General features: G+C 47.5%; 1 protein-coding gene across 1 annotated transcript; it reads right to left on the reverse strand.

Moving 5' to 3' along the window:
* Positions 1-14,639: 14,639 nt before the first annotated feature.
* On the reverse strand, positions 14,640-18,615 carry LOC119291874 (catalase-1). The gene is made up of 6 exons (XM_037570687.1): positions 18,457-18,615; positions 18,258-18,354; positions 15,503-16,647; positions 15,353-15,420; positions 15,142-15,235; positions 14,640-14,999 (listed from the first exon to the last, which is right to left on the reverse strand). Exons 1-6 carry the CDS (start codon positions 18,469-18,471, stop codon positions 14,940-14,942), a joined length of 1,479 nt encoding a protein of 492 aa, XP_037426584.1. The 5' UTR covers positions 18,472-18,615; the 3' UTR covers positions 14,640-14,939.
* Positions 18,616-19,033: the final 418 nt, after the last annotated feature.

The following is a 19,033-nucleotide window of genomic DNA, read 5'->3' on the forward strand; positions in this document are numbered from 1 at the left end:
GCACGGGCCAGCGGCGGCTGCGGACAGGCTTCGCGGGCCCGAGCCAGGCCCGGCGGGCCTCGCGCGGTGGGAGGAGAGAGAAAGGGCCGACGGGGACAGGTGTCGGCGCGGGATTCGGCGGGCGGCGGAGGCGGACATGTCCGGCTGCGGCCGGACATGTCCGGTGGCGGCGGGGAGGATTAGGCTAGGGTTTCATCCGCGAAAATTGTGGGGGAGGCACCTATTTATAGATTCTGGGAGTTAGGAGAGTCTAAATGGGGTGCGGTTTTCGCCCACACGATCGTGATCGAACGACCGAGAGCATGGAGGGGGGTTTGCTGGGTTTTGGGCCACTTTGGAGGGGTGTTGGGTTGCAAGACAAAAGAGGCTTTTACGGTTACACGGTTAACCGTTGGAGTATCAAACGGACTCCAAATGGCACGAAACTTGACAGGCGGTCTACCGGTGGTATACCAAGGCCGCTTGGCAAACCTCGGGCCATTCCGAGAAAGTTTAACACCCGCTTACAACAGGAGACAAAAAGGGGGACGCCAGAGGACATAGGAGTGCCGGATTGCAAAACGGACAACGGGGAAAATGCTCGGATGCATGAGACGAACACGTATGCAATGCAATGCACATGATGACACGATAAAATGTAACACGCAAGCCAATGACATGGCAAAGACGACAAATAACTGGCAGACACCTGGCACATCGAATCCGGGGCGTTACACTCCCCCTGTGTAAAACGCTTTTAAATTGGTGCAAAATGTTGTGGTTCGATGGTATGGGACTAAAAAAGACGCAGTAGCCCCAGCCTTACCGACCGGCATTGCTCCCGTTCCGGCGCCCGTCCCCTTCATCCCTTCATTGCAGCACGATACATCGTCATGGGGAGCGACGGAGCCGTGCCGACGTGCGGCCCCCGGGCTCCTACTCCACTCACGGTGGTTGCCTTCCCTTCTCACTAACGTCAATGGTGGTGCGGCAAGGTTGGAGGGGGTGGAGATAGTCGCCCCATTTCCGCGGCGGCGGACGGAGCTGCTCTCCGGTGAGGTATTCGGGGGAGGAGATGCCGATCGATGGTGGAGTGAATAGGAAGAACGGCTGGACAGTGTACGTTTTTTTTGAGGCACTGGACAGTGTACGTCTTTTTAGACAAAATTGGACTTTTTTTTGAGACAACAAACTAGACAGTTGTACGTACAGCGGCGTCCCCGGCCTTAATTATCTCCTAGGTAGGCCCATAGAGACGCCGGTCCAGGCCCTCTGTAAATTCGGCCCAGTATGCATTGTAGATAGCGCCGCAGATCAGAAATTCGGCCCGTGCTATTCACATCTATTCTCCAACGGTTAGAAGCGGGCCGCGGCGGCCGCCGATATCCGCGGCCGCCACCCAGGCTCTCCGCCGCGGCCGGAGAGAGTCGGAGGTTTTCGGGCTGTAGGCGAAGGCCTCGTGAGTGGTGCAGCAGATGGGCACGGACGAGCACCTCTGCCTCCGAGGACGCTATGCTACCATCCCGGCGCTTCTCGTCTCCGTGGAGCTCCTCCTCACGCCGGGCAGCGACGCCGCCACACCTCTTCTCACAGGTTTGGTTCCTCACGTCCTCTCACGCCGTGGAGACTCGAACTGGTTTCATTGGATTTGGATAAGATGCACAACACTGCACACACAAGATCTTGCTCCATCAACCAACACGGTATTCCATCTTGAACAGTAAAGTCAAATGGATCTTCTTTCTTGCATAGACACACTTTCTACAATTGCCATGATATACTTGGATCCATATTGCACCATAGCTCTAGCTATGATATTTGGCAAACAAAAGTGTAAAATCCCTTGACTTGACATTTCAAGAAACTTTCATTACCCCTGCATTTGGATTTATTTTGGCAAGGGCAAAGCTAGGGGAAAATCCCACATTGTATACTTCTATTTCACTTTAACCCTTTTGATTAGGTTGTTCTTTTATTTTGTTCTTTTGATTAAGTAAACATACAACCTATTGTTGGTATATTCTTGAAGATGTATTATCCGGATTTTGGCAGTTGTTCTATACATTATGTTTATCTCTTCCTGCCAAAAATTGCTCAATCTAAACTCCTTGTAATATCATACACATGATTAAGATATTCTTCCTGCTGACGCAGGTGTTTTCCTGAGTCACGAAGGGAAGTGTTTGTCTTAAAAGTGTTTATACTGTGTAGTGAGGTGCTGCTAGACCTGCATCTTGAGAAGGTGGATGTGTCGTCTTTTAGGTTTTGCCATGTTTCATTATCACTATCATTAATATTTCTTCTGAAGTATTGTTATCCTGTGTCTACTTGTTGCAGTACCTTTCATCCTCGGAGTTGAGGAAGAGCAATGCTTGGTCCTTGCAGGAAAATATGATGAGTTGAAAATTACTCTGCAAGATGTAGGCCTTCTTGTTCTGATTTACTCTGTGACTATTTGATTGCATGTGACGAAGAAGATCATGTCGCCCCAAAGGTGGAGATCAAAGGAGCAATATGATATTGGCCATATCATGTCACTATTTGATTGCATGTGATGTTTATCATGTTTTTGCATCTTATTTTCTTAGAACGACAGTAGTAAATAAGATGATCCCTCATAATAATTTCAAGAAAGTGTTCGCCCTAACTGTGCGCCGTTGCGAAAGTTCGTTGTTTCGAAGCACCACGTGATGATCGGGTGTGATAGATTCTAACGTCCACATACAACGGGTGTAAGATAGATTTACACATGCAAAACACTTAGGTTGACTTGATGAGCCTAGCATGTGCAGACATGGCCTCGGAACACAAGAGACCGAAAGGTCGAACATGAGTTGTATAGAAGATACGATCAACATGAAGATGTTCACCGATGATGACTAGTCCGTCTCACGTGATGATCGGACACGGTCTAGTTGACTCGGATCATGGATCACTTAGATGACTAGAGGGATGTCTATCTGAGTGGGAGTTCATTAAATAATTTGATTAGATGAACTTAATTATCATGAACTTAGTCTAAAAACTTTTGCAATATGTCTTGTAGATCAAATGGCCCACGCTAATGTTGCCCTCAACTTCAACGCGTTGCTAGAGAAAACCAAGATGAAAGACGATGGCAGCAACTACACGGACTGGGTCCGGAACTTGAGGATCATCCTCATAGCTGCCAAAAGAGCATATGTCCTAGATGCACCGCTAGGTGAAGCACCCGTCTTCCCCGCAACTTAAGACGTTATGAACGTCTGGCAGTCGCGTGTTGATGACTACTCCCTCGTTCAGTGCGGCATGCTTTACAGCTTAGAACCGGGGCTCCAAAAGTGTTTTGAGCAACACGGAGCATATGAGATGTTCGAAGAGCTGAAAATGGTTTTCCAAGCTCATGCCCGGCTCGAGAGATATGAAGTCTCCGACAAGTTCTATAGTTGTAAGATGGAGGAAAATAGTTCTGTCAGTGAGCACATACTCAAAATGTCTGGGTTGCACAACCGCTTGTCCCAGCTGGACATTAACCTCCCGGACGAGGCGGGCATTGAAAGAATCCTTCAGTCGCTCCCACCTAGCTACAAGAGCTTTGTGATGAACTACAATATGCAGGGGATGGTGAAAACTATTCCTGAAGTATTTTCAATGCTGAAATCAGCGGAGGTGGAAATCAAAAAGGAACATCAAGTGTTGATGGTCAATAAAACCACTAGTTACAAGAAAGGCAAGGGTAAAAATAACTTCAAGAAGGACGGCAAGGGAGTTGTCGCGCCCGGTAAGCCAGTTGCCGGGAAGAAGCCAAAGCATGGACCCAAACCTGAGACTGAGTGCTTTTATTGCAAGGGAAGCGGACACTGGAAGCGGAACTGCCCCAAGTACTTAGCAGACAAGAAGGCCGGCAACCTAAAGGTATATGTGATATACATGTAATTGATGTGTACCTTACCAGTACTCGTAGTAGCTCCTGGGTATTTGATACCAGTGCAGTTGCTCATATTTGTAACTCAAAACAGGAGCTGCGGAATAAATGGAGACTGGCGAAGGACAAGGTGACGATGCGCGTCAGGAATGGTTCCAAGGTCGATGTGATCGCCGTCGGCATGCTACCTCTACATTTACCTACGGGATTAGTTTTAAACCTCAATAATTGTTATTTAGTGCCAGCTTTGAGCATGAACATTGTATCTGGATCTCATTTAATACGAGATGGCTACTCATTGAAATCCGAGAATAATGGTTGTTCTATTTATATGATAGATATGTTTTATGGACATGCCCCACTGGTCAACGGTTTATTCTTAATGAATCTCGAACGTGATGTTACACATATTCATAGTGTGAATACCAAAAGATGTAAGATTAATAATGATAGTCCCACATATCTGTGGCACTACCGCCTTGGTCACATTGGTGTCAAACGCATGAAGAAGCTCCATACAGATGGACTTTTGGAGTCTCTTGATTTCGAATCATTTGACACGTGCGAACCATGCCTCATGGGTAAAATGACCAAGACTCCGTTCTCCGGAACAATGGAGCGAGCAACCAACTTATTGGAAATTATACATACTGATGTATGCGGTCCAATGAGCGTTGAGGCTCGTGGTGGCTATCGTTATGTTCTCACCCTCACTAATGACTTGAGTAGATATGGGTATGTTTACTTGATGAAGCACAAGTCTGAGACCTTTGAAAAGTTCAAGGAATTTCATAATGAGATAGAGAATCAACGTGACCGAAAAATAAAGTTCTTATGATCAGATCGTGGAGGAGAATATTTAAGTCATGAATTTGGTACGCACTTAAGGAAATGTGGAATCGTTTCACAACTCACGCCACCTGGAACACCTCAGCGTAATGGTGTGTCCGAACGTCGTAATCGCACTCTATTGGATATGGTGCAATCTATGATGTCACTCACCGATTTACCGCTACCATTTTGGGAATACGCTCTAGAGACAGCTACATTCACTTTAAATAGGGCACCATCTAAATCCGTTGAGACTACACCGTATGAATTATGGTTTGGGAAGAAACCTAAGCTGTCGTTTCTAAAAGTTTGGGGATATGTTGCTTATGTCAAGAAACTTCAACCTGAAAAGCTCGAACCCAAGTCGGAAAAATGTGTCTTCATAGGATACCCTAAGGAAACCATTGGGTATACCTTCTACCTTAGATCCGAAGGCAAGATCTTTGTTTCCAAGAATGGGTCCTTTCTGGAGAAAGAGTTTCTCTCGAAAGAAATAAGTGGGAGGAAAGTAGAACTCGATGAAGTACTGCCTCTTGAACCAGAAAGTAGCGCAGCTCAGGAAGATGTCCCTGTGGTTCCTGCACCGACTGAAGAGGAAGTTAATGATGATGATCAAGGTACTTCGGATCAAGTTGCTACTGAACTTCGTAGGTCCACAAGGACACGTTCCACACCAGAATGGTATGGCAACCCTGTCCTGGAAATTATGTTGTTAGACAACGGTGAACCTTCGAACTATGAAGAAGCTATGGCGGGCCCAGATTCCAACAAATGGCTAGAAGCCATGCAATCCGAGATAGGATCCACGTATGAAAACAAAGTATGGACTTTGACAGACTTGCCCGATGATCGGCGAGCGATAGAAAACAAATGGATCTTTAAGAAGAAGACGGACGCGGATGGTAATGTTACCATCTATAAAGCTTGACTTGTCGCTAAGGGTTATCGGCAAGTTCAAGGGGTTGACTATGATGAGACCTTCTCTCCCGTAGCAAAGTTGAAGTCCGTCCGAATCATGTTAGCAATTGTCGCATACTATGATTATAAGATATGGCAAATGGACGTCAAAACGGCATTCCTTAACGGCTATCTTAAGGAAGAACTGTATATGATGCAGCCGGAAGGTTTTGTCGATCCTAAGAATTCTAACAAGGTATGCAAGCTCCAGCGATCCATTTATGGGCTGGTGCAAGCATCTCGGAGTTGGAACATTTGCTTTGATGAGATGATCAAAGCGTTTGGTTTATGCAGACTTATGGAGAAGCCTGCGTTTACAAGAAAGTGAGCAGGAGCTCTGTAGCATTTCTCATATTATAGGTAGATGACATATTTTTTATGGGAAATGATATAGAACTTTTGGACAGCATTAAGGCCTACTTGAATAAGTGTTTTTCAATGAAGGACCTTGGAGAAGCTGCTTACATATTAGGCATCAAGATCTGTAGAGATAGATCGAGACGCCTCATAGGTCTTTCACAAAGCACATACCTTGATAAGATATTGAAGAAGTTCAATATGGATCAGTCCAAGAAGGGGTTCTTGCCTGTGTTGCAAGGTGTGAAATTGAGCTCGACTCAATGCCCGACCACGGCAGAAGATAGAGAAAAGATGAGTGTCATCCCCTATGCCTCGGCTATAGGGTCTATTATGTATGCCATGTTGTGTACCAGACCTGATGTAAACCTTGTCGTAAGTTTGGTAGGAAGGTACCAAAGTAATCCCAGCATGGAACACTGGACAGCGGACAAGAATATACTGAAGTACCTGAAAAGGACTAAGGATATGTTTCTCGTTTATGGAGGTGACGAAGAGCTTGTCGTAAAGGGTTACGTCGACGCTAGCTTCGACACAGATCTGGATGACTCTATGTCACTAATCGGATATGTGTATATTTGGAATGGTGAGGTAGTAAGCTGGTGCAGTTGCAAGCAAAGCATCATGGCGGGATCTACATGTGAAGCGGAGTACATGGCAGCCTCGGAGGCAGCACATGAAGCAATATGGATGAAGGAGTTCATCACCGACCTAGGAGTCATACCCAATGCGTCGGGGCCGATCACTCTCTTCTGTGGCAACACTGGGCTATTGCCCTTGCCAAGGAGCCCAGGTTTCACAAGAAGACCAGGCACATCAAGCGTCGCTTCAACTCCATTCGTGAAAATGTTCAAGATGGAGACATAGATATTTGCAAAGTGCATACGGATCTGAATGTCGCAGATCCGTTGACTAAACCTCTTCCGCGAGCAAAACATGATCAACACCAGAACTCTATGGGTGCTCGATTCATCACGATGTAACTAGATTATTGACTCTAGTGCAAGTGGGAGACTGTTGGAAATATGCCCTAGAGGCAATAATAAAATGATGATTATTATATTTCCTTGTTCATGATAATTGTCTATTATTCATGCTATAATTGTGTTATCCGGAAATCGTAATACATGTGTGAATACATAGACCACAACATGTCCCTAGTGAGCCTCTAGTTGACTAGCTCATTGATCAAGAGATAGTCATGGTTTCCTTACTATGGACATTGGATGTCATTGATAACGGGATCACACCATTAGGAGAATGATATGATGGACAAGACACAATCCTAAGCATAGCACAAGATCGTATAGTTCGTTTGCTAGAGCTTTTCTAATGTCAAATATCATTTCCTTAGACCATGAGATCGTGTAACTCCCGGATACCGTAGGAGTGCTTTGGGTGTACCAAATGTCACAACGTAACTGGGTGACTATAAAGGTATACTACAGGTATCCCCGAAAGTATCTGTTGGGTTGACACGGATCGAGACTGGGATTTGTCACTCCGTATGACGGAGAGGTATCTCTGGGCCCACTCGGTAATGCATCATCATAATGAGCTCAATGTGACCAAGTGGTTGGTCACAGAATCATGCATTACGGTACGAGTAAAGTGACTTGCCGGTAACGAGATTGAACGAGGTATTGGGATACCGATGATCGAATCTCGGGCAAGTAACGTACCGATTGACAAAGGGAATTGTATACGGGATTACTTGAATCCTCGACATCGTGGTTCATTCGATGAGATCATCATGGAACATGTGGGAGCCAACATGGGTATCCAGATCCCGCTATTGGTTATTGGCTGGAGAACTGTCTCGGTCAATGTCTGCGTGATTCCCGAACCCGTAGGGTCTACACACTTAAGGTTCGGTGATGCTAGGGTTGTCGAGATATTAGTATGCGGTAACCCGAAAGTTTCTCGGAGTCCCGGATGAGATCCCGGACGTCACGAGGAGTTCCGGAATGGTCCGGAGGTGAAGAATTGTATATAGGAAGTCCAGTTTTGGCCACCGGGAAAGTTTCGGGGGTCACCGGTATTGTACCGGGACCATCGGAAGGGTCCCGGGGGGTCCACCGGGTGGGGCCACCTATCCTGGAGGGCCACATGGGCTGAAGTGGGAAGGGAACCAGCCCCTGGTGGGCTGGTGTGCCCCCCTTGGGCATCCCCCTGCGCCTAGGGTTGGAAACCCTAGGGGTGGGGGGCACCCCACTTGACTTGGGGGGCAAGTCCCCCCCCTTGGTCGCCGCCCCCCTTGAGATTGGATCTCTAGGGGGTCAGCGCCCCCCCCTAGGGCCCCTATGTAAAGAGGGGGAGGGAGGGCTGTGCACCCTAGTCCCTGGCGCCTCCCTCTCCCTCTCGCTGAGCTTGGCGAAGCCCTGCCGAGATCGCCGCTACTTCCACCACCACGCCGTCGTGCTGCTGGATCTCCATCAACCTCTCCTTTCCCCTTGCTGGATCAAGAAGGAGGAGACGTCTTCCCCAACCGTACGTGTGTTGAACGCGGAGGTGCCGTCCGTTCGGCACTAGGATCTTCGGTGATTTGGATCACGACGAGTACGACTCCCTCAACCCCGTTCACTTGAACGCTTCCGCTCACGATCTACAAGGGTATGTAGATGCACTCCTCTCTCTCGTTGCTAGATGACTCCATAGATTGATCTTGGTGAAGTGTAGAAAAATTTTATTTTCTGCAACGTTCCCCAACTACTAGTTCTAAAACAAAATAACCGAGTAGTGCTGGCTTAGCGTCATCCGACTCGGCTATGCATTGATTTTCATCATGTTTTTCCGATGCTCCTGAATTGGCTATCTTGAAGGACTTTGGACCTGGCTTTATGTTTCCGTAACCAAAACAATTACAGAATATACGTCTCATTTGATACCAAATGTTAGACAGGCATGAAACAAGCAAAGCTACCCATATGAATATAATTTTAAGTCGGCATAATGGGAAAAGCTTTGGTTGCAATGAGTTATCACTACCGGTCTCTATGAATGATACCATGTGTTGACTATCATGATTAGTGACAAGATCATTCCTAACAAACAGATTACTCATTTCGATTGGTCTTTCAAAATTAATTAGAATCTTACTAACAGGTGCATCAACAATATGATTTTGACCGAACCGAAAATTGAATAAACTATCTGCTAGGTGTACCTTTGTGAAGACGTTGGAAGGAAGAAATGGTTGCGCCACTAGAAGAATACCTTGCTCCACTTCTGAATAATTCTCCAATGCCTCGTCCTCTTTTTCTGGATCTCGTTCTTCATCACTCGGATTGTCTGAGTAGATTTCACTCGGATTGCCCGAGTATATTTCAGTCGGATTGCCCGAGTGGATTTCATTCGGATGCTCTTTGTCAGTTGAACTTTGATCGGCTGCATTTTCTTGTTCTTGATATTCATCATTAATGGAACTGTGTTCGGCCATATTACTTTGTTGATGCTCATTAATATTTTTGGCATGAAACTCATAGGGTAGCATGTAAGCTCCCTTACATCTAGAAAAATCGAGGACAGCCAATTTTTTGCGTTTGTCATTCCTTTGCTCAGCGAAGCTTGCATCTTCTATTTTGGTACACTTGGTAATAAATGGCTTGATGCACTCGGCATTAGCTATCTCAGTGCTCAATCTGGTTTCAACCGAATCCACTGTATTACCCAAGTGAATCATTTTTTGTTGATTTGCTTGCAAAGCTTCTTTTTTATCTTGCCTTAAGAGTGTAGAAGGTCCAACATGGTTGCTATATGGAGAAAGGCACTTGATGTACTCTTGCAAATCTTCCTCTCCACCCTTCTTCTTGACTGCTTCATAAGCCCGTCAATATTATGCTGGTAATTCCTCAAGGGTAGGTCTAGTAAATTCATTAATGCTATTCCCTATAAGCTCTGGCTTGTTCTTGTCCACTTGGGCCACATATTTTTCTTGAAACTTAGCCCTGCTTGGATCGACTTGCCCCCCAATACTTTTACGATCTTTTGGCAATTATTGATGTTGCTGAAATTTTGCGATTGTATAGGGGGTCTATAACATGCTGCAATGATAAGTGAAGACATGTGCACTGTTGTTGAGTATTTTCTCACGCCAATTTGATCAATCGGCAACACTTCGTCTTCTTTCAAAACCCTAGCTCTTATTGCCCCATAATCAGGAACCAATCCCTTTTCGTGCTGCTCAAGGCAAATAGCACTAATCTTCTTATTTTGGGCTAAACTTTTTAATGCATCCAGAGCCACCTCATCTCCTGCAATATTAGGCACATATGCTCCTGCAGAATCTCCATTCACTCGACCAAGGTGATCCGAGTCATGAATATTTTTAGTTTCATATGCCACTGAACAATTAATATCACGAGGTGTAGTATATATATGATGTTTGAGGATAACCAGCCAAATAGCTAATGGAAGCATGGCCGATTCCCCCATCCATCGACATGTTTGGGGATGAACCCGCGTATTGCGAGCCCGCTGCCGATGGATAAAACTGTGAGACGCTCTCATGTACATCAGGTGTCATATATTTATCACTCGAACAAATCGTGTTGTTCACCGGCATATTGAAAGATGTTGCCGATGCATGAAAGTTCAGATTCATAAGTTCATGTCGCGATTCTGTAAATTCCAAGTTTCTCCAACGGAATAACTAGTCGGCCTTTGCTCGTTAGGGCTAGCCGACATGACATGTCCATTGAAAGATCTAGCAACATCAACATAATGGCTATTTGCATCTATGTAAGGATATTGATGATACATGTTACCGTTGTAGATTGCAGCCGCTTGATGACGCTCTCCTCGTAGCAAGAACAGGTTGGAGACTGTTCAAAGCTTAGTCCCTAGCGGAGTCGCCAAAAAGTGTGTTGACACACGAACACGTCACCATGTATCCTCTATGCCGGGGGTGATGCACCGCAGCTTACGTCAAAGGAGACCCGACCGACACCGCGATACGCAAGACGGTCGGCGGGCGCTTTTGTAGACCCGAAGCCCCGCTTGCCCGGGAGGGACCCCATCAGGGATCGCGACGGCTATGGGCTGCTCCAGGTCGATTCGCTCGCCCCTAGAGCCTCGTGGATCCGCAGCCCTCCAGCATGAAGAACTAGTGAAGAATGAGAAGAAAGATACAAGGGAGAGACAAAAAGTAGATGAACACGAAAAAGTAGTAGATTGATTTGTTCGATTGTGTGTTGTTCAATCGGCAGTCACCCCTTAGGAATCTAAGAGGCGGCTGGACTTCCCGTGCAAGGAAAAAGTTTGGATTCACGTCCAAAACCCTAGTCAAATTCGGATTGGTTTTATCCGAACTTTCCAGTCTAAAACTGGTTGCACATTGCGGGTCTTTTTTGTGGTGGTAAAGAACCTCGGATGGAAATGAGTCCAAAAGCAATCTTGACCGTTTCGACGAGATGAACAACTTTCATGTTGAACGTTTTTTCGTCAGAGGTCGCCTTGAGGGTCAAGTCGCTCGCGCAAAATAGCTAATTATTCACGCAGCTCATCAGACATACCCACATGGTTCCGGGCGTCATATTTTGCACACTGGAGGGTCGCACTGTGCGGGCTCTAACTTTTGCATACGACTTCAGATTGGGACGATCTTTATATCAAAATCAATCGATTCGATGAGACGCACAACTTCCGTGCAGAACACTTTTCCATCCGAGATCATCTGAATTAGCTTTTGAGTCCATCTTCAACTTCTCGTCTGATTGACTATCACAGCCTCCACCCCGGCAAGCTTTCCACCCGGGTAAACTTTCCACACCGGCAAGCTTTCACACCGGCTAGGTTTCACCCCAGCAAGCTTTCTACCCCGGCAAGGGTTCCTCCCTGACAAGGTTTCTCCCCCAGCAAGATTTCACACCGGCAAGCTTCCATGCCGGCAAGCCTTCACACCGGCAAGGTTACCCCGGCAAGCCTTCACACCGGCAAGCTTTCACACTGGCAAGGTTTTCACCCCGGCATGCCGCTTTATGATCGTGCCACTTCTGAGCGTCAACACCGGTTTTAAGGTCAAACATGCACTGGGATGCTGATATATGCCAATGGTATCATTACTAAGGAAGAAAAAGAACTCTAGGGTTCCATGTTTGGTTTCTTTAGTTTTTTAAAATTAAAATACTTTTCTATTAAATTTTGAAGTTCTTGTTCAATAAATTATGTAGAGCAAAAAATGTATTAAATTGTTGAGCAAAAAGAACATGCAAGAAAAAAAATGCTCATTTGTATGTGCAAGAACATTTTTTTCTTTATTTTATTTTATCTCCTTTTTTAGTACTTATTTAGAAGAAGAATTTGAACCCCCTACCCCCACCCTCTTTGGCATTTTAACTGAGAGGCATAGCTCTCCACTATAAGGCTATACCCCCACTGGGCTGGCACCCCTGGCATAGCTCCCCCCCTGTGGAAAAAGCTTTTAAATCGGTGCAAAATGCTGTGGTTCGACGGTGTGGGACTAAAAAAGACGCAGTAGCACCAGCCTTACCGTAATAGACATGCACCGACCGGCATCGCCTCCCGCTCCGACGTCTATCCCCTTCATCCTTTCGTTGCAGCACGATACGTCGGTATGGGGAGCGACGGAGCCGTGCCAACGCGCGGCCCCCGAACTCCTACTCCTCAGACGGTGGTCGCCTTCCCTTCTCACTGACGACAATGGTGGCGCAACGGGGGTGGAGGGGCTGCAGACCAGAAATTCGGCCCGTGCTATTCACATCTCTTCTCCAACGGTCAGAAGCGGGACGCGGCGGCCGCCGATATCCGCGGCCGCCACCCAGGCTCTCCGCCGCGGCCGGAGAGAGTCGGAGGTTTTCGGGCTGTAGGCGAAGGCCTCGTGAGTGGTGCGGCAGATGGGCACGGACGAGCACCTCTGCCTGCGAGGACGCTACGCTACCATCCCGGCGCTTCTCGTCTCCCTGGAGCTCCTCCTCACGCCGGGCAGCGACGCCGCCACACCTCTTCTCACAGGTTTGGTTCCTCACGTCCTCTCACGCCGTGGAGACTTGAACTGGTTTCATTGGATTTGGATAAGATGCACAACACTGCACACACAAGGTCTTGCTCCATCAACCAACACGGTATTCCATCTTGAACAGTAAAGTCAAATGGATCTTCTTTCTGAGCCAAGTCAACAGCTAAGTAAGCATCTTTTCTCCAAACTAGCACAGCATCCTTTTATTTTACAATATATACTCCCTCTGTAAAGAAATATAAGATCGTTTAGATCACTAAAGTAGTAGTAATAGTTTACAGAGGGAGTAATAGTTTCATTTTAAAATCTTACTTTCAGACTTCTATATTCTATGAAATACTTTTAACTGTGATGTCATAACATCGGAAGTGGATCCCAAGAATGTATATTCAATTATTCATGTGTGGGTGAACCAGATTTTTATTTGCCAGACAGCTATGCATAGACACACTTTCTACAATTACCATGACGATATACTTGGATCCATATTGCACCATAGCTCTAGCTATGATATTTGGCAAACAAAAGTGTAAAATCCCTTGACTTGACATTTCAAGAAACTTTCATTACCCCTGCATTTGGATTTATTTTGGCAAGGGCAAAGCTAGGGGAAAATCCCACATTGTATACTTCTATTTCACTTTAACCCTTTTGATTAGGTTGTTCTTTTATTTTGTTCTTTTGATTAAGTAAACATACAGCCTATTGTTGGTATATTCTTGAAGATGTATTATCCGGATTTTGGCAGTTGTTTTATACATTATGTTTATCTCTTCCTGCCAAAAATTGCTCAATCTAAACTCCTTGTAATATCATACACATGATTAAAATATTCTTCCTGCTGACGCAGGTGTTTTCTTGAGTCACGAAGGGAAGTGTTTGTCTTAAATGTGTTTATACTGTGTAGTGAGGTGCTGCTAGACCTGCATCTTGAGAAGGTGGATGTGTCGTCTTTCAGGTTTTGCCATGTTCCATTATCACTGTCATTAATATTTCTTCTGAAGTATTGTTATCCTGTGTCTACTTGTTGCAATACCTTTCATCGTCGGAGTTGAGGAAGAGCAATGCTTGGTCCTTGCAGGAAAATATGATGAGCTGAAAATTACTCTGCAAGATGTAGGTCTTCTTGCTCTGATTTACTCTGTGACTCCAATATAACCAACACAAAGTTTGATGAACGAACATAGACAACATGCAACTTTATTATTTATATTTATTGTTTGTTGTCTGAGAATTCTGTAGAACATTGTATGGAACAAAAATGTGTGTGTGTTGCTAGCATGAAAGGAAGATTTAATTTTTCCTGAGAAATGGTAGTCTGCTAGAGTGTGAGTGACATGTCACATGCGATTTATTTCAGCACCAGACTTATGTACATTTGAATCACAAACGGGTTATTCTAGTCCTCAGGCAACTAAGAAATAACTTTCTAACTCACCATTGAGAACCGGTCGATGAAGACCTTGGGATTCATGCAAGTAAACAGAGGAAGTAGAAGATTTTGATTGGAGAGCTATCGGGTTCATTGAGAGAAAAATAAGCATTTCTAAGTCAACTCAGACATAGCCACGCTCCTAAAACTATTTAGTTGTTGTTCCAAGAAAAGAAGCCATTGCAAAGGACAAACACAAGAGATTATTGGTATACATACTCTTCAACTTATTCTTAATTTGGTTCATTAATCAAGATGCATTCACTTTACAATAATCATGAAGTATCAGGAGAAACGGGCTCTTGTACAAATTATTACATGAATGACGGACGACAATGCGCATAACGTGTGGTAGAATCATATGTATGTCCTCTTTTCAAAATAGGCTCAGTAAAATGAAGTAGGTAGATGCAGCATTTGGTACGTAATTCTTTGCCGATAAGAGGGAAGAACTTGGACGGCCCTGAAGCAGATTTCTGATTTGCGCACTCCATGGACTGATCTTACATGCTCGGCTTGGAGCTGAGACGGCTCGCGAGCTTCTGGCCGAGAGACTTGTCAGCCTGCACGATCCCACAAGAAGCGATTCAGTATGCCTTATCTTACTATATTCTTCAGAGATCATGGAAAAAATTACACACAAATTTCTTCAGAGAACATGCAAATGCTGTGCGCATCTGTAAGGATGTTCCCCTGTTTGATTACCTGAGACCAGTAGGAGAGCCAGATGGCCTTGATCTCATGGGTGAGGCGGGGGTCCGACAGCGCGTCGATCCATCTGTTGATGAATCGCTCTTGCCTGAACGTACACACACACACACACATACATCATTCAGTTAGCAATACCAAATTGATTAACCATGCAAGTTCATAACAATTGCTTGCTAATTGATACAGTAGCTTTGGTACTACGCACCTTGCCGGGTCCATGGAGCGGTACCTCTCCCCGGGCTGCTTGAAGTTGTTCTCCTTCTCGATCACCATCTACAATTCATGCATCATGCATTTTAACTTGCTAACTTGTGAGAAGAACGGATCAGGAGGTACTAGCAGGTAAGGTACAAACCTTCTCGCGGCGGCCGTTGAGGGTGCGGGAGGGGATGGGGTAGCGGGGCGCGTGCTTGGCGGGGTCGAACCTTGAGGGGAAGTAGTCGACCTCCTCGTCGCGGTGCATGAAGTTCATGAGCCCGTCGTAGTGGTTGTTGTGGTGGGAGCACTTGGGCGCGTTGGCCGGCAGCAGCAGGTAGTTGGGCCCCAGCCGGTGGCGCTGCGTGTCGGAGTAGGAGAAGATCCTCGTCTGCAGCAGCTTGTCGTCCGAGTAGTACACCCCGGGGACGATGATCCCGGGGCAGAAGGCCAGCTGCTCGTTCTCCGAGAAGAAGTTGTCGATGTTGCGGTTCAGCACCAGCCGCCCCACGGGCTGCAGCGGCACCACGTCCTCGGGCCACGTCTTGGTCACGTCCAGCGGGTCGAAGTCGAACCGCTCCTCGTGGTCCGGGTCGATGGTCTGGATGTAGAAGGTCCACTCCGGGTAGTTGCCGGCGGCGATGGAGTCGGTGAGGTCCTTGGTGGCGTGGCTGTGGTTGGTGCCGCCCACCGTGACCGCCTCCTCCTCCAGCAGCGACTTGACGCCGCAGGTGGGCTTCCAGTGGAACTTGACGTAGTGCGCCTTGCCGGCGCGGTTCACCAGCGTGTAGGTGTTGACGCCGGAGCCGTCCATGTGGCGGTAGTCGGCGGGCACGCCGATGTCGTCGAAGAGGAAGGTGAACATGTGGAGCGACTCCGGGTGGTGGGAGAAGAAGTCGAGGATCCGCCAGTTCTCCTGGATGTGGGTCTTGGGGTTGGGCTTGAGCGCGTGCACCATGTCCGGGAACTTCATGCCGTCGCGGATGAAGAAGACGGGGAAGTTGTTGCCCACCAGGTCCCAGTTGCCCTCCCGGGTGTAGAACTTGATGGCGAAGCCGCGCGGGTCGCGGAGCGTCTCGGGGGAGCCGCGCTCGTGGATCACGGTGGAGAAGCGCACTATGACGGGGGTCTGCACCCCCGGCGCGCGGAGGAAGTCGGCGCAGGTCAGGTGGGAGACGTCGTGGGTGACCTCGAAGAAGCCCTTGGCGCTGGCGCCCCGGGCGTGTACCACCCGCTCCGGGATGCGCTCACGGTCGAAGTCGGCGATCTTCTCCACCAGGTGGTAGTCCTCCAGCAGGATCGGACCTGGATTCATTCACAGTTCGACACACAGTTATAGGCAGAAGTCGTCAGCGTTAGACACTCGATTGATACGCACGGCACGTTAGTTCTGAATATTTTTTCAATCTCCAGCAGGCAGCAGGATGGCCCTGAATACGTAGTTACAGAATTAAACAACCGGTTGATTATTGATATGCATGGTAGTGGTACGTGACTTTCAATTGATCTTAATCTCTTTCTTTCACCATGAATGACTCATGCACCCCCGGTTGTACTGAAGAACACAAATCATTTCGTTTATTTAATTTTTGCAGGCAAAAACCTCTGTTCCTCTGTATGGGCGACGATGGCATTTTTGTGTCGTCTTCCTTCCTGAAGGCGTCGGCCGGGGACTGCTCAGGGTGGTGGAGTTGCTGGTAGTTCAGAGTCGACACGAGATGGCACGTAGGTGGAGCGGAGTGGCATCAACCGTATCGTTGACGGTGGGTCTCGGCAGCATGGCACAGTGGAGACTCGGCGTCTGATGCGCGGAGATGGACTCGCGCAGGCGGAGGAAGCTGTCTGGCGTCATGGTGGCGTTGATGGCAGAGAGGCCTGGCAAGGTCGGTGCATCAGTTCTGCCCTGAGGATTGACCGATGGAAGATGGAGGTGACGGCCCTTGCAGCATTGCCATGCTCACTGGGAGTGTGTCGGGCCGATGTGGGACCCAATCCAGGTAGTGGCTTAGATGGGACACCCGGCTTTAGATGTTAGGCTTTGGTGCGATGTGTGTTTGGTATTAGGCACGGACACATTCATCAAGGGATAGGAGTAGCAACAACGTTATCAAGATAGTGGTTTCAGGCTTATTGATATATCACCTTGTATGGTTTTTGTGAATAATTAATAATATGGCTGCATGCATCGTCCAGATGCAGAGCTCGGGGTAAAAATAATTTTTGCAGGAAAAAAGCCCAAATCACTTGAAATTGGCTTCGTCTGAACTTGCATAAACCATTTTTTTTGTTGGATGGGTTACAACTCTAGTCTGCCAAACTGCGTGTCAGGAGAAAACTCTCTTTGTAGATTTATGATCAGATTTTTAACAAATACTAGATCGGTGCTGAAGCATGGTACAATGTTTGTTTCAGAGTTTACAAAGAACAACCTACTTTACATGGACAGATCATGCAGGGGATGGTTGTGTTGTAGTACTAATATTACATACAGGAATTCGGTTTCAGTGTGATAGGTATTACGGCAGTCATTCACAAACATGAAGTAAGTAAGTCAGTCAGTCTTGGTAATCTTAGGCCTAGCTTAGTTCTTTGGCCCAGGCCAGGTTTGTGGCTGGGCGCTGTGAAACGGTGTTGATGTGGCTGATTTTGGCCTCGCTTGACAAAAGTTGTGGCTGGGGGAACCCCCTTAATTTCAAAGCAGAAAAAAAAAAACAGGAAGAGACTATTCACGTACTAGGATGCAAGCTCAAATTCACTGGAGGAGCGGCCAAAAATTAAGCAAGTAGTACTATAGTACCAAGTACCAAGTTTCATTTTCCGCCAGTATTAATTCTGGACGTACGTGCGTACTTTGCTTGCTACAGTAGTGTGGCCATGGGTCGTAGGAAAAGCATGGTGAGCACAGGTGTGAGTACCTCGGGATCCGACGGTGAGGGAGTTGTCGTTGTTCCAGACGGGCGCGCCGGAGTTGGTGCTCCACATCGGGGCGTTGAAGGAGCTCGACGGCCGGTACTGCGCCACACAAGCGACACGAAACTCCCATCAAAACCAAAGCCATGAACCAGCACGAGGCGCGAGTTAACAGCTGAGCAGCGGAGAGAGCAGAGCACGCACCTTGTAGGGGTCCATGGCGAACGGAGGAACGGTCGGCGGGCGGACGGCCGGCGGTGCGCTCGCGGAATGACGACTAGGCGAGCCTCGCCCCGCGGCGCCGATAGTTTTATAGCGGGAACGAGAGGACCGTAGAGATTTGTCCCCGTGCCGGATCGACGCTTCTGGGCCTTCGATCGTTCGTGGGCGTACGTGTGCTTCTGCCTGCTCCGGGGGTCGGGTGGGCGGATACGGGCCGCGCGCGCCTCATCCACACGCGCCCCGGCGGGCGCTCCCCGGCCAGAATAAAACGGGCAGTTTCCGGCGTGACCATCGGATAAACGCGGGCGGGAAATGGAACTGGGTGTGAACGGGGCGGGGGATGCGAATTTGGCAGATGCCGTTCACATGGCCCGCACGCGAGGCGACCGTGGCACGGCGGAAGAGACGCCTCTGCCTATCTATCGCGTGCAGGTGCGGCACCATCACCGTCTTGCCCCGGAGGCACTAGAGCTAAGCCAAGGGAGAGTTTGTTTGTTCGTTTCCCGCTACTAGGAGCCACCACACCTCTTCTCTTGGTCTAAAGATGATTAAGAATTTA

This window comes from Triticum dicoccoides, chromosome 4B (assembly GCF_002162155.2).
Source record: "Triticum dicoccoides isolate Atlit2015 ecotype Zavitan chromosome 4B, WEW_v2.0, whole genome shotgun sequence".
NCBI classification, from domain to species: domain Eukaryota; kingdom Viridiplantae; phylum Streptophyta; class Magnoliopsida; order Poales; family Poaceae; genus Triticum; species Triticum dicoccoides.